This window comes from Oncorhynchus nerka, linkage group LG12, assembly GCF_034236695.1.
Source record: "Oncorhynchus nerka isolate Pitt River linkage group LG12, Oner_Uvic_2.0, whole genome shotgun sequence".
In the NCBI taxonomy this organism is placed as follows: Eukaryota; Metazoa; Chordata; class Actinopteri; order Salmoniformes; family Salmonidae; genus Oncorhynchus; species Oncorhynchus nerka.
In genome coordinates, this window is record NC_088407.1 from 77,483,504 (window position 1) to 77,498,193 (window position 14,690).

The following is a 14,690-nucleotide window of genomic DNA, read 5'->3' on the forward strand; positions in this document are numbered from 1 at the left end:
CAAATTATATACTTTCTCATAGTATACTTCTGCCAGGTAAGCCTAATATACAGTTAACATTTAATTGAGCAGGTTTTGGGTAAAGTATTTCTGTCAACACATAAGACGGGTATCACATCAACTGGCTACACACAGTGACAGACAAACACACGTGACAGACAAACACACGTGACAGACAGACAGACAGACAGGTATCACATCAACTGGCTACACACAGTGACAGACAAACACACGTGACAGACAGACAGACAGACAGGTATCACATCAACTGGCTACACACAGTGACAGACAAACACACGTGACAGACAGACAGACAGACAGGTATCACATCAACTGGCTACACACAGTGACAGACAAACACACGTGACAGACAGACAGACAGACAGGTATCACATCAACTGGCTACACACAGTGACAGACAAACACACGTGACAGACAGACAGACAGACAGACAGGTATCACATCAACTGGCTACACACAGTGACAGACAAACACACGTGACAGACAAACACACGTGACAGACAGACAGACAGACAGGTATCACATCAACTGGCTACACACAGTGACAGACAAACACACGTGACAGACAGACAGACAGACAGGTATCACATCAACTGGCTACACACAGTGACAGACAAACACACGTGACAGACAGACAGACAGACAGACAGGTATCACATCAACTGGCTACACACAGTGACAGACAAACACACGTGACAGACAGACAGACAGACAGGTATCACATCAACTGGCTACACACAGTGACAGACAAACACACGTGCCAGACAGACAGACAGGTATGACATCAACTGGCTACACACAGTGACAGACAAACACACGTGCCAGACAGACAGACAGGTATCACATCAACTGGCTACACACAGTGACAGACAAACACACGTGCCAGACAGACAGGTATCACATCAACTGGCTACACACAGTGACAGACAAACACACGTGACAGACAGACAGACAGACAGGTATCACATCAACTGGCTACACACAGTGACAGACAAACACACGTGACAGACAGACAGACAGACAGACAGACAGGTATCACATCAACTGGCTACACACAGTGACAGACAAACACACGTGCCAGACAGACAGACAGGTATCACATCAACTGGCTACACACAGTGACAGACAAACACATCAACTGGCTACCAGACAAACACACGTGCCAGACAGACAGGTATCACATCAACTGGCTACACACAGTGACAGACAGACAGACAGGTATCACATCAACTGGCTACACACAGTGACAGACAAACACACGTGACAGACAAACACACGTGACAGACAAACACACGTGCCAGACAGGAAATAAATTGCCAGATATTGTGTTAGGTTTGGCTTTTTATTCCAATAGTGGCTAACCAGGGGTGGGATAATGTCAATGTTGCTTTGATTAGATAGTAGCTGGGAGCTTGCAATGTCTGTTACTTGTGAGATTTGTTTATGACAGTTTGCGGTAGAATACGTGAAAATTGCATGTACTTTGAGAATTGTTTGGCGAGCCACTCATCTCTGGGCTGCGATCCACCTGCTGGAGACCCCTGATGTAGAATGTATCCTCTCTAGTGTCTGACCAGATGAACAACTCACTTAGACTTCATGCTGTAAACAGTGCTTCATACTAACTGGTGTATAGGGGTGTGGACAGGGGAACAGGGTGGACAGGGAGACATAGTGGACATGGTGGACAGGGAAACAGGATGGACAGGGAAACAGAATGGACAGGGTGGACAGGGAAACAGGGTGGACAGGGAGACATAGTGGACAGGGTGGACATGGAGACATGGTGAACAGGGTGGACAGGGAGACATGGTGGACAGGGTGGACAGGGAGACATGGTGGACAGGGAAACAGAATGGACAGGGTGGACAGGGAAACAGGGTGGACAGGGAGACATAGTGGACAGGGTGGACATGGAGACATGGTGGACAGGGAGACATAGTGGACAGGTGGACATGGTGGACATGGTGGACAGGGAAACAGAATGGACAGGGAAACAGGGTGGACAGGGAGACATAGTGGACAGGGTGGACATGGATACATGGTGGACAGGGAGACATAGTGGACAGGGAGACATGGTGAACAGGGAGACATGGTGGACAGGGAGACATGGTGGACAGGGAGAAATAGTGGACAGGGAGACAGGATGGACATGGTGGACGGGTGGACAGGGAGACATGGTGGACAGGGAGACAGGGTGGACATGGTGGACAGGAGAACAGGGTGGACAGGAGAACAGGGTGGACAGGAGAACAGGGTGGACAGGAGAACAGGGTGGACAGGAGAACAGGGTGGACAGGAGAACATGGTGGACAGGAGAACAGGGTGGACAGGAGAACATGGTGGACAGGATAACATGGTGGACAGGAGAACAGGGTGGACAGGAGAACAGGGTGGACAGGAGAACAGGGTGGACAGTAGCAGTCATGTATTTCTGTGTTTGTACCTCCTTCTTTAGAACGGTGGAATGGAGGGAGGGAACGACAACGACGGCAAGAAGCCCAAACGCCGTCCCCGGCCCGAACCCCTCTTCATCCCGCCTCCCAAGCCTGGCACCTTCATCGCCCCTCCTGTCTACTCCTGCATCACTCCCTACCAGAGCCACCTCCGCTCCCCTGTCCGGCTAATAGACAACCCCCTGACCATGCCGCCCTACACCCCCCCGCCCATCCTCAGCCCGGTGAGAGAGGGATCAGGTCTCTACTTTTCTACCTTCCTCTCCTCTGCTGCATCCAGCCAGGGTCTGCCTCCAGCCAGGGTCTGCCTCCAGCCAGGGTCTGCCTCCACCCAGGGTCTGCCTCCACCCATCACGCCCAAATCAGCCACACGCAGCCTGCTGCGATCCAGTGAGTACCACTATCTGGGGCCTACTGGGGTTGTAGTCCAAACCTACTCAACCCCCTGTGCTTCTGGGGGTTGTAGTCCAAACCTACTTAACCTGTTTCTTCTGGGGGTTGTAGTCCAAACCTACTTAACCTGTTTCTTTTGGGGGTTTTAGTCCAAACCTGCTCAACCTGTGTCCTACTGGGTTTGTAGTCCAAACATACTCTACCTAGCTGGGTGCTTCTGGGGGTTGTAGTTCAAACATAGCCTACCTGAGTGCTACTGGGGTTTGCAGATGCCTTTGCACTGGTTTCCCCAGATCCAGATAAAGCTAAGATTATCTATTGAGCATGCTTTTTAGTCCAGGGCTAAACTTAATCTGGGAACGTGAAACCGGCCATTAGGATTTAAACAAGCTGTCATCAGAATGAACTGTAGCTGTGTGAGTTGGACCATAACTTTATTCCCTCATATAAACATTTCTTGAGTAATACGCATGAAGTAAGCTCACTTCCTCAAAATCTGCTGTACTAAATGTTTTCTGTTGTAAAAAGAGATAAGAATAGTACATTTAACGGACAATTGTTTTGGTGTTGTGTTTTTCAGACAGCGTTGACATAACCCCACCTCTGCTCTCAACGATCGGTGAGGCCACTCCAGTCAGCATAGAACCGTGAGTACACACACACACACACACACACACACACACACACACACACACACACACAGACAGAACACACACACACACAGACAGAACACACACAGACAGAACACACACACACACAGACACACACACACAGACAGAACACACCACCCTCCATACTTCTTTCATCCCATTATCAGTTACGTGTATGGATCTCAAGTTTAAGATTCGAGCCTGAGAGGCTAAAGTACTTTTAAATAAAAATACTCTGAAATCAAAGTACTTTTAAATCAAAGTACTCAAAGTTAAATCAAAGTTAGAGTCAGAGAAGATATTCATCCAAGGCCAAACAACTAGTCAAATGGTACACAGTGTGTCCTTCTCAGTGATGGGGCTGAGTCTATTGATATGTGCTGCAGTAGAGGAGGACTGTTTTTGTGTTAGCTATGAAAGGATAGATTGGGTGCTTTGGATCTGACCCAGTTAGCCTGTATCACGGTCCTGATTTTATTCACAAAGACAGAGGAGTGTGTGTGTGTGTGGAGGTGGGGGAGTGGCGATTGCTTGGTGAGAGAAAAACAGGGTGCATTGTGGATTGTCTTCCCTTTCTTCCTCTCTCTGACTGGTAGCAGCTGGCTAGTAATCAGGCCGGCCGGGCGGGCCAGGCAGGGGTAACCTCCAGTGGTGATAAATCAGGTCTTTCAGCCTCCTCTGCTTCCTCTTCTTCCTCCTTAAACACCCCCCTCAAACCCCTGAGCAAGATCAGCTTACAGCAGGGGCCTGTTGATTAGTGTACAATGTAGCAAAACGTTTTGCAGCGGGGAAACAAACACGATTGTTTCTTATTGGAAAAGTCCATGTAGTCGTGAGCCAGATCAGCTTACAGCAGGGTTAGTTTAGGAGGCAAACTTTGTGAACGTTGCTGATAGAAATCAAATGAATAGAGCTGAAGTGATTCTTTATTCTACATCCACAGATGCTTGTTTGTTTTACCACAGAGGCCTAATATATTTTTATCTGAACGTTCTACAACGTTGTGCCCTGCTGAACACACTCCAGCTAGGCTGCAGCCAGGTGCAATTAGTACACAGGGAGGGAGAAGGCTGAATAGTGTCTGCGTTCCAGGCTGGTTTCAAAGCTGCCGTTAGCTATCATTTAAGGGGTATCCTGGGGGTAACCCGATCGACCACTTTATCACCGTCCAGTTGCTTCAGTGCAGCAGACAGTTTTTAAAATGATTAGCTGTGGCTTATTTCTGTAAACCAGCCGACCAAATCAATTCAAATCAAATGTTATTGGTCACATATACATGGATAGCAGATGTTATTGTGAGTCTAGCGAAATGTTTATGCTTCTAAATCTGACAGTGCAGCAGTATCTAACAGGTAATATCTAATTCCACAACAAAACCTAATACACACTATCTAGTAAAGGAATGGGATGAGAATATATAAGTATAAAATATATGGATGAGCAGTGACAGAGCGGCTAAGATACAATAGATAGTAAAGAATAGATAGTGAAGGATACAGTATATACATATGAGATGAGTAATGTGAGATATGTAAACATTCCACTAGTTAACTACATGTCTGGATAAGAACACTTATTCACATGATTTTTCTTTAAATAAAAAAATGTACCTGTTATGAAAGCTTCCCTGTCAATCACAACAATATGATGTAGATTTGTAATAATGGAGGCTATGCTATAGCAGGACAGAGAGACTGCATATCATGCACATTTCTGAAAGTGTCTCCCGTCTCTCCAACTAACCACTGGCTATACATTCTGTCATCTCAGGCGTATAAACATCGGTGTGAGGTACCAGGCAGAGGTACCAGAGCTGAGGCAGCGTTCAGCGGCCCAACAAGACCATCCCAAGGCTGAGCTGGTCTGGGCTCCTCTCCGCGACCTGGAGGCTAAACCTGAAGACCAGGAGAGAGGTAATACACTAACAAAAGTATCAGCTAACTGTCCCACCAATAATACTGTCATTAACCAGGTTGGTATTATCCAATAGAAATTAGTCAGTAAATCAAGCATTCAGTAGTGATTTGAAGAACCCAGTGGAAAACATTTGCTGATCATGCTACAGTATCTCAATCACAACCTCTCTCTCTCTCTCCCACCCCCCTCTCTCTCCCCCTTCCCCCCACCCTCTCTCTCTCTTCAGTGGATGACCTCATAAACCTGGCGTGCTCAAGCGCTCTGCATGGCGGAGGGACCAATCAGGAGCTGGCTCTGCACTGCCTGTACGAGTGCAAGGGTGACATCATGGTGAGCAATGCATGATGGGTCATGATGACTGAAGAGGGATGACAGGGAGGGGTGAGAGCTGGGTCGCATTCATTAGGGCACATTGTAGCAAAATGGTTTAAAAATGAAAATGAAAAAGAGTGTTTAGGTGTTGACAGATTGTACCTTTGTTTGTGAGGGTTTTCTTCCATCTTGCGTGTACTGAACAGAGTACAATCTTGGCTTTGGTGGGTGGGATTTAACTGGACCCCGGCTGTGTTCCAATATCCATACCAGCATTTCTTGCTTATACCACCACCGAATGCATACACAATGCATTCAATTGTTTATGTTTTAATTTGAGCCATTTAGCACAGCACTCTACCACCAGCAAACACAAATGGTGTATGCTATGGTAAGGGTATTAGGGTGTATGCTATGGTCATGCTATAAGGGTGTATGGTATGGTAAGGGTATTAGGGTGTATGATATGGTAATGCTATTAGGGTATATGGTATGGTAAGGGTATTAGGGTGTATAGTGTGCTATTGTAAGGGTATTAGGGTGTATGGTATGCTATGGTAAGGGTATTAGGTTGTATAGTATGCTATGGTAAGGGTATCAGGGTGTATGGTATGGTATGGTAAGGGTATTATGGTGTATGGTATAGTAAGGGTATTAGGGTGTATGGTATGGTAAGGGTATTAGGGTGTATGGTATGATAAGGGTATTATGGTGTATGGTATGGTAAGGGTATTAGGGTGTATGGTATGGTAATGGTATTAGGGTGTATGGTATGATAAGGGTATTATGGTGTATGGTATGGTAAGGGTATTAGGGTGTATGGTATGGTAGGGGTATTAGGGTGTATGGCATGATAAGGCTATTAGGGTGTATGGTATGATAAGGGTATTATGGTGTATGGTAAGGGTATTAGGGTGTATGGTAAGGGTATTAGGGTGTATGGTATGGTAAGGGTATTAGGGTGTATGGTATGGTAAGGCTATTAGGGTGTATGGTATGGTATGATAAGGGTAGTAGGGTGTATGGTATGGTAAGGCTATTAGGGTGTATGATATGGGAAGGGTATTAGGGTGTATGCAGTGGTGTAAAGTACATAAGTACAAATAATTTTAAGTACTACTTAAGTCGTTTTTGGGGTACTTGTAACGGTCTTCTTCCTCCTCTGACGAGGAGTAGTAGGAAGGATCGGAGGACCAATGCTCAGCGTGGTAAGTGTTTCTTTTAATAGAACACAGAAAAATACAAAATAACAACGTGAAATAACAAAAACCCGAAACAGTTCCGTGTGGAACACAGACACAGAAAATAATCACCCACAAATCAAGGGTGAAAACAGGCTGCCTAAGTATGGTTCTCAGTCAGGGACAACGATTGACAGCTGCCTCTGATTGAGAACCATACCAGGCCAAACACAGAAATACCAACTCATAGAAAAACAAACATAGACAACCCACCCAACTCACGCCCTGAACATACTAAAACAAAGACATAACAAAAGAACTAAGGTCAGAACGTGACAGTACTTTACTATTTAGATTTTTGACTACTTTTAATTCACTACATTCTTGAAGAAAATATTTCTCTTTTTACTCCATACATTTACCGTGATACCCAAAAGTACTCGTTACATTAAGAATGCCTAGCAGGACAGGAAAATGGTCCAATTCACGCATGTTTCAACAGAACATCCCTGGTCGTCCCTACTGCCTCTGATCTGGTGGCCTCACTAAACACACAGGCTTAGTTGGTAAATAATGTCTGAATGTTAGAGTGTGCCCCTGGCTATCCGTAAATTCCAAAAACAAGAAAATGGTGCCACCTGGTTTGCTTAATAGGAATTTATAATGATTAATAAGGAATTTGAAATGATTTAAACTTTTACTTTTGATACTTACAGTGAGGGGAAAAATATTTGATCCCGTTTGCCCACTGACAAAGAAATGACCAGTCTATTTTTTAATGGTAGGTTTATTTGAACAGTGAGAGACAGTGAGGGAAATAAGTATTTGACCCCCTCTCAATCAGAAAGATTTCTGGCTCCCAGGTGTCTTTTATACAGGTAACGAGCTGAGATTAGGAGCACACTCTTAAAGGGAGTGCTCCTAATCTCAGTTTGTTACCTGTATAAAAGACACCTGTCCACAGAAACAATCAATCAATCAGATTCCAAACTCTCCACCATGGCTAAGACCAAAGAGCTCTCCAAGGATGTCAGGGACAAGATTGTAGACCTACACAAGGCTGGAATGGGCTACAAGACCATCGCCAAGCAGCTTGGTGAGAAGGTGACAACAGTTGGCGCGATTATTGCAAATGGAAGAAACACAAAAGAACTGTCAATCTCCCTCGGCCTGGGGCTCCATGCAAGATCTCACCTCGTGGAGTTGCAATGATCATGAGAACGGTGAGGAATCAGCCCAGAACTACACGGGAGGATCTTGTCAATGATCTCAAGGCAGCTGGGACCATAGTCACCAAGAAAACAATTGGTAACTCACTAGGCCGTGAAGGACTGAAATCCTGCAGCGCCTGCAAGTTCCCCCTGCTCAAGAAAGCACATATACATGCCCGTCTGAAGTTTGCCAATGAACATCTGAATGAATCAGAGGACAACTGGGTGAAAGTGTTGTGGTCAGATGAGACCAAAATTGAGCTCTTTGGCATCAACTCAAATCCCATAGAAAATCTGTGGAGGGAGTTCCAAAAGGTTTGAGTTCTTAACATCAGCCTCGAAACCTTAATGACTTGGAGAGGATCTGCAAAGAGGAGTGGGACAAAATCCCTCCTGAGATGTGTGCAAACTTGGTGGCCAACTACAAGAAACATCTGACCTCTGTGATTGCCAACAAGGGTTTTGCCACCAAGTACTAAGTGCAGAGGGGTCAAATACTTATTTCCCCCATTAAAATGCAAATCAATTTATAACATTTTGACATGTGTTTTTCTGGATTTTGTTGTTATTATTCTGTCTCTCACTGTTCAAATACACCTACAAATAAACCTACCTGGTTAAATAAAGGTGAAATAAAAATAAATAAAATAGTATGGTGAGGTATTAGGGTGTATGGTTTGGTAAGAGTATTAGGGTGTATGGTTTGGTAAGAGTATTAGGGTATATGGTTTGGTAAGGGTATTAGGGTGTATGGTTTGGTAAGGGTATTAGGGTGTATGGTTTGGTAAGAGTATTAGGGTGTATGGTTTGGTAAGAGTATTAGGGTGTATGGTTTGGTAGGGGTATTAGGGTGCATGGTTTGGTAAGGGTTTTAGGGTGTATGGTTTGGTAAGGGTATATGGTTTGGTAAGGGTATTAGGGTGTATGGTTTGGTAAGGGTATTAGGGTGTATTATAAGGTATTAGGGTGTATGATATGGTATTAGGGTATTAGAGCCTCACCAAATTGTAACAAACGGACCAGTTCGTAGCTGGATTCTTAACCGATCTTTTATACCTTCTCCGGAACGTAAACGTTGTTCGGACCTCAAGTTCTGTGAGGTGGAAGAAATTCCTTTGTTCTCTATGAAAATTCACTATGTCTCTATACTGTGGCCATGAGGAGATCATCTTCTCCTGGAATTTACGACCTGTCTCTGACCACAGCAGCCTGTGTGTAGGAGGCAGAGAGAGGGGGATGGGGCTTGCTGTACCCAAAGGGTGTATGGCATGGTAAGGGTATTAGGGTGTATGATATGGTAAAATGTATTAGGGTGTATGATATGGTAAAGGGTATTAGGGTGTATGATATAGTAAAGGTATTAGGGTGTATGATATGGTAAAGGTATTAGGGTGTATGGTATGGTAAAGGGTATTAGGGTGTATGGCATGGTAAGGGTATTAGGGTGTATGATATGGTAAAGGGTATTCGGGTGTATGATATGGTAAAGGTATTAGGGTGTATGGTATGGTAAAGGTATTAGGGTGTATGTTATGGTAAAGGTATTAGGGTGTATGATATGGTAAAGGGTATTAGGGTGTATGGTATGGTAAAGGTATTAGGGTGTATGTTATGGTAAAGGGTATTAGGGAGTATGGTAAAGGGTATTAGGGAGTATGGTATGGTAAAGGGTATTAGGGTGTATGATATGGTAAAGGTATTAGGGTGTATGATATGGTAAAGGGTATTCGGGTGTATGGTATGGTAAAGGGTATTAGGGTGTATGGTATGGTAAAGGTATTAGGGTGTATGTTATGGTAAAGGGTATTAGGGTGTATGGTATGGTAAAGGTATTAGGGTGTATGATATGGTAAAGCGTATTAGGTTGTATGGTATGGTAAAGGTATTAGGGTGTATGGTAAAGGGTATTAGGGTGTATGGTAAAGGTATTAGGGTGTATGGTATGGTAAAGGCTATTAGGGTGTATGGTAAAGGTATTAGGGTGTATGGTATGGTAAAGGTGTTAGGGTGTATGATATGGTAAAGGTATTAGGGTGTATGATATGGTAAATGGTATTAGGGTGTATGGTATGGTAAAGGGTATTAGGGTGTATGGTATGGTAAAGGGTATTAGGGTGTATGATATGGTAAAGGTATTAGGGTGTATGGTATGGTAAAGGTATTAGGGTGTATGTTATGGTAAAGGGTATTAGGGAGTATGGTATGGTAAAGGGTATTAGGGTGTATGATATGGTAAAGGTATTAGGGTGTATGATATGGTAAAGGGTATTCGGGTGTATGGTAAAGTGCATTAGGGTGTATGGTATGGTAAAGGCTATTAGGGTGTATGGTAAAGGGTATTAGGGAGTATGGTATGGTAAAGGGTATTAGGGTGTATGATATGGTAAAGGTATTCGGGTGTATGATATGGTAAAGGGTATTAGGGAGTATGGTATGGTAAAGGGTATTAGGGTGTATGATATGGTAAAGGTATTAGGGTGTATGATATGGTAAAGGGTATTCGGGTGTATGATATGGTAAAGGTATTAGGGTGTATGGTATGGTAAAGGGTATTAGGGTGTATGTTATGGTAAAGGGTATTAGGGTGTATGGTATGGTAAAGGTATTAGGGTGTATGGTAAAGTGTATTAGGGTGTATGGTAAAGGTATTAGGGTGTATGGTATGGTAAAGGCTATTAGGGTGTATGGTATGGTAAAGGTGTTAGGGTGTATGATATGGTAAAGGTATTAGGGTGTATGATATGGTAAAGGGTATTAGGGTGTATGATATGGTAAAGGGTATTAGGGTGTATGGTATGGTAAAGGCTATTAGGGTGTATGGTAAAGGTATTAGGGTGTATGGTATGGTAAAGGTGTTAGGGTGTATGATATGGTAAAGGTATTAGGGTGTATGATATGGTAAAGGGTATTAGGGTGTATGATATGGTAAAGGTATTAGGGTGTATGGTATGGTAAAGGGTATTAGGGTGTATGGTATGGTAAAGGGTATTAGGGTGTATGGTATGGTAAAGAGTATTAGGGTGTATGGTATGGTAAAGGGTATTAGGGTGTATGATATGGTAAAGGTATTAGGGTGTATGGTAAAGGTATTAGGGTGTATGGTATGGTAAAGGGTATTAGGGAGTATGGTAAAGGGTATTAGGGTGTATGGTAAAGGTATTAGGGTGTATGGTAAAGGGTATTAGGGTGTATGGTAAAGGTATTAGGGTGTATGGTATGGTAAAGGCTATTAGGGTGTATGGTAAAGGTATTAGGGTGTATGGTATGGTAAAGGTGTTAGGGTGTATGATATGGTAAAGGGTATTAGGGTGTATGATATGGTAAAGGTATTAGGGTGTATGATATGGTAAAGGTATTAGGGTGTATGATATGGTATTAGGGTGTATGGTATGGTAAAGGGTATTAGGGTGTATGGTATGGTAAAGGGTATTAGGGTGTATGGTATGGTAAAGTATTAGGGTGTATGGTAAAAAAGGTATTAGGGTGTATGTTATGGTAAAGGGTATTAGGGAGTATGGTAAAGGGTATTAGGGAGTATGATATGGTAAAGGTATTAGGGTGTATGGTATGGTAAAGGTGTTAGGGTGTATGATATGGTAAAGGGTATTAGGGTGTATGTTATGGTAAAGGGTATTAGGGAGTATGGTAAAGGGTATTAGGGAGTATGATATGGTAAAGGTATTAGGGTGTATGGTATGGTAAAGGTGTTAGGGTGTATGATATGGTAAAGGTATTAGGGTGTATGATATGGTAAAGGTATTAGGGTGTATGATATGGTAAAGGTATTAGGGTGTATGGTATGGTAAAGGTTATTAGGGTGTATGGTAAAGGTATTAGGGTGTATGGTATGGTAAAGGTGTTAGGGTGTATGATATGGTAAAGGTATTAGGGTGTATGATATGGTAAAGGGTATTAGGGTGTATGATATGGTAAAGGGTATTAGGGTGTATGGTATGGTAAAGGCTGTTAGGGTGTATGGTAAAGGTATTAGGGTGTATGGTATGTTAAAGGTGTTAGGGTGTATGATATGGTAAAGGTATTAGGGTGTATGATATGGTAAAGGGTATTAGGGTGTATGATATGGTAAAGGTATTAGGGTGTATGGTATGGTAAAGGGTATTAGGGTGTATGGTATGGTAAAGGGTATTAGGGTGTATGATATGGTAAAGGGTATTAGGGTGTATGATATGGTAAAGGTATTAGGGTGTATGGTATGGTAAAGAGTATTAGGGTGTATGGTATGGTAAAGGGTATTAGGGTGTATGATATGGTAAAGGTATTAGGGTGTATGGTATGGTAAAGGTATTAGGGTGTATGTTATGGTAAAGGGTATTAGGGAGTATGGTAAAGGTATTAGGGTGTATGATATGGTAAAGGGTATTAGGGTGTATGATATGGTAAAGGTATTAGGGAGTATGGTAAAGGGTATTAGGGTGTATGGTATGGTAAAGGGTATTAGGGTGTATGGTATGGTAAAGAGTATTAGGGTGTATGGTATGGTAAAGAGTATTAGGGTGTATGGTATGGTAAAGGTATTAGGGTGTATGTTATGGTAAAGGGTATTAGGGAGTATGGTAAAGGGTATTAGGGTGTATTGTAAAGGTATTAGGGGTGGAGGAATTGTTAGTTTTGTCACTCAGCAAAGTTAACTACTGTGTATATAACATGTAACAGATGTGGTGCAGCACAGTGGCAAGTGAGTTCACTATTCCTGCTAGTAGCCATCTTCTCCTTGAATCTGTGTGTTGTTTTGTTATCAGATATGCTCAGTGCTCCATCTTTCCAATGTAGAAAACACTTACACATACACTGATACAGTAGATACACACATGCTGACACACTGGAGTAAAGGTCATGTATGGGGCCTTGGGCAGAAACACAGCAATGTGTTCAATGAGAGAGATATATAGAGAGAGACAGTGAGCTAGGGGGGGTGAGATAAAGAGAAAGATAGAGGAATATGGCCTATACTAGTGGCTTCAGCTTGCAGCATTTGGCCATGTTGTTGTCAAGGAGACAGAGCGTGGCTGTCAGTGTGTGAAGTGCTCTCTCCCCCTCTGTCTCAGCAGCAGGAGGCATGTTGCTCTCTTACAGTATATCTCCCAGTTCATCCCCTCATTATTAGGGACAGATCAGCCTCTCAATATCCAATAGAACTCTGATCAGTGTCCTGTGTGTGCTCCAGCCAAGTAAACCTGGATTTGAAGTATTGCTCTGAGACTCATAAGCTGTTGTAAACAATAAACAAACATGACATTTTTCATGTATTACTCTTCAGAGTTAATTTGATTTGTTGTTTTTGGTTTTCAGGAAGCGTTGGCCCTCCTGCTATTGAAAAAACCCATCTTCCCAAAGAACCACCGTCTAGGATACTACCACTACTCCGGTTGGTCAAGACAGAGAACTAGGGTTGCAAAATACTGATCACTTTTCTGAAAGTCCCAGGTTTTCCAGAAATCCTGGTTGTAAAATTCCAGGAATCAAGAGGGAAAAAGCAGAAAATCCCTAAACCTCTAACTAAGATTTCTGGAAAACCTGGGAATTTTTTGAAAAGTTACAGAAGTTCTACAACCCTACATATAAGACTTTATATCTGTACAGTATTATGTCTATGGTTACTGCGCCGCTCTCTCCTCTGGCTCTTACTTTGTTTCTAAGTCACTCTGTGGGTAGTCTACTCTTCCTGCAGACAAGCCTCGGTGCAGAACTCTCTGTGGGTTGTCTACTCTTCCTGCAGACAAGCCTCGGTGCAGAAATCTCTGTGGGTACTTTTACGAAATTAGAATAATCAAACTTCACTGGGTTATGTCAGGCATGCCTGTGCTGTCTGAATACTTGTATGAGTCCTTTTCTCCTCCCCTCTAGTAACAGGGATGGGCTCCAGAGCCCCCCTCAGCCTTAAACAATGGCAGCTGAAGGGAGGGGAGGTGCTAGCTGGTGAGGGATGGAGTGGGCGGAGGGGTGTGGGTCCGTGGAGAAAGGGGGGATTGGCTGTGGAAGGGAAACTGTGGAGGATTGAGAGTGTCGCTGGGGGTGATGGGAGCGGAGTGAGAGGTAGAGTGGGAGAGAAGGGGGTGGAGGGGGGTATTGGGTTTGTGGCGTTTGGTTAATCCCAAGCAGAGGACAGAGAACCATTGTTTATCCAACCAGTCGTGTGTGTGTCCACCCTGTGCATACAGAAGCAGACAGTCACCAGTCAATGTCTGTCCGTCTAATTCCCCACCACTCTTTTGTCTGTTTTTTCTCTTTCTTTCTCTTTTCTTTCTCTCTCGTTTTCTCTCATTCTCGCTCTCTCTCAGGATCAGACAGCTGGACCCCAGTAGAGAGAAGTTGCTTTAACAAAGGGATCGCTGCCTATAAGAAAGACTTCTTCATGGTCCAGAAACTGGTATGTACCAGTCCATGTACAGTACCAGTCAAACGTTTGTACACACCTACTCATTCCAGTGTTTTTAGTTTTTATATTTTCTACATTGTAGAATAATAGTGAAGACATTTACAACGATGAAATAACAGATATAGAATCATGTAGTAACCAAAAAGTGTTAA

General features: G+C 43.4%; 1 protein-coding gene across 4 annotated transcripts in view; it reads left to right on the forward strand.

Annotated features, from left to right (window-relative positions):
• Positions 1-14,690, forward strand: part of LOC115119869 (mitotic deacetylase-associated SANT domain protein-like) — a 45,849-nt gene that overhangs the window by 16,589 nt on the left and 14,570 nt on the right. For 2 of the 4 annotated variants that reach the window (XM_029648753.2, XM_029648754.2), the window contains exons 4-9: positions 2,480-2,867; positions 3,451-3,517; positions 5,291-5,433; positions 5,664-5,767; positions 13,452-13,527; positions 14,441-14,529. In XM_029648753.2, the coding sequence (XP_029504613.2) occupies positions 2,480-2,867; positions 3,451-3,517; positions 5,291-5,433; positions 5,664-5,767; positions 13,452-13,527; positions 14,441-14,529 (867 nt within the window). Of the gene's footprint in view, positions 1-2,479; positions 2,868-3,450; positions 3,518-5,290; positions 5,434-5,663; positions 5,768-13,451; positions 13,903-14,440; positions 14,530-14,690 lie in introns of those variants that run through there. The other 2 variants (XM_029648755.2, XM_065025810.1) reach the window with 2 other exon arrangements.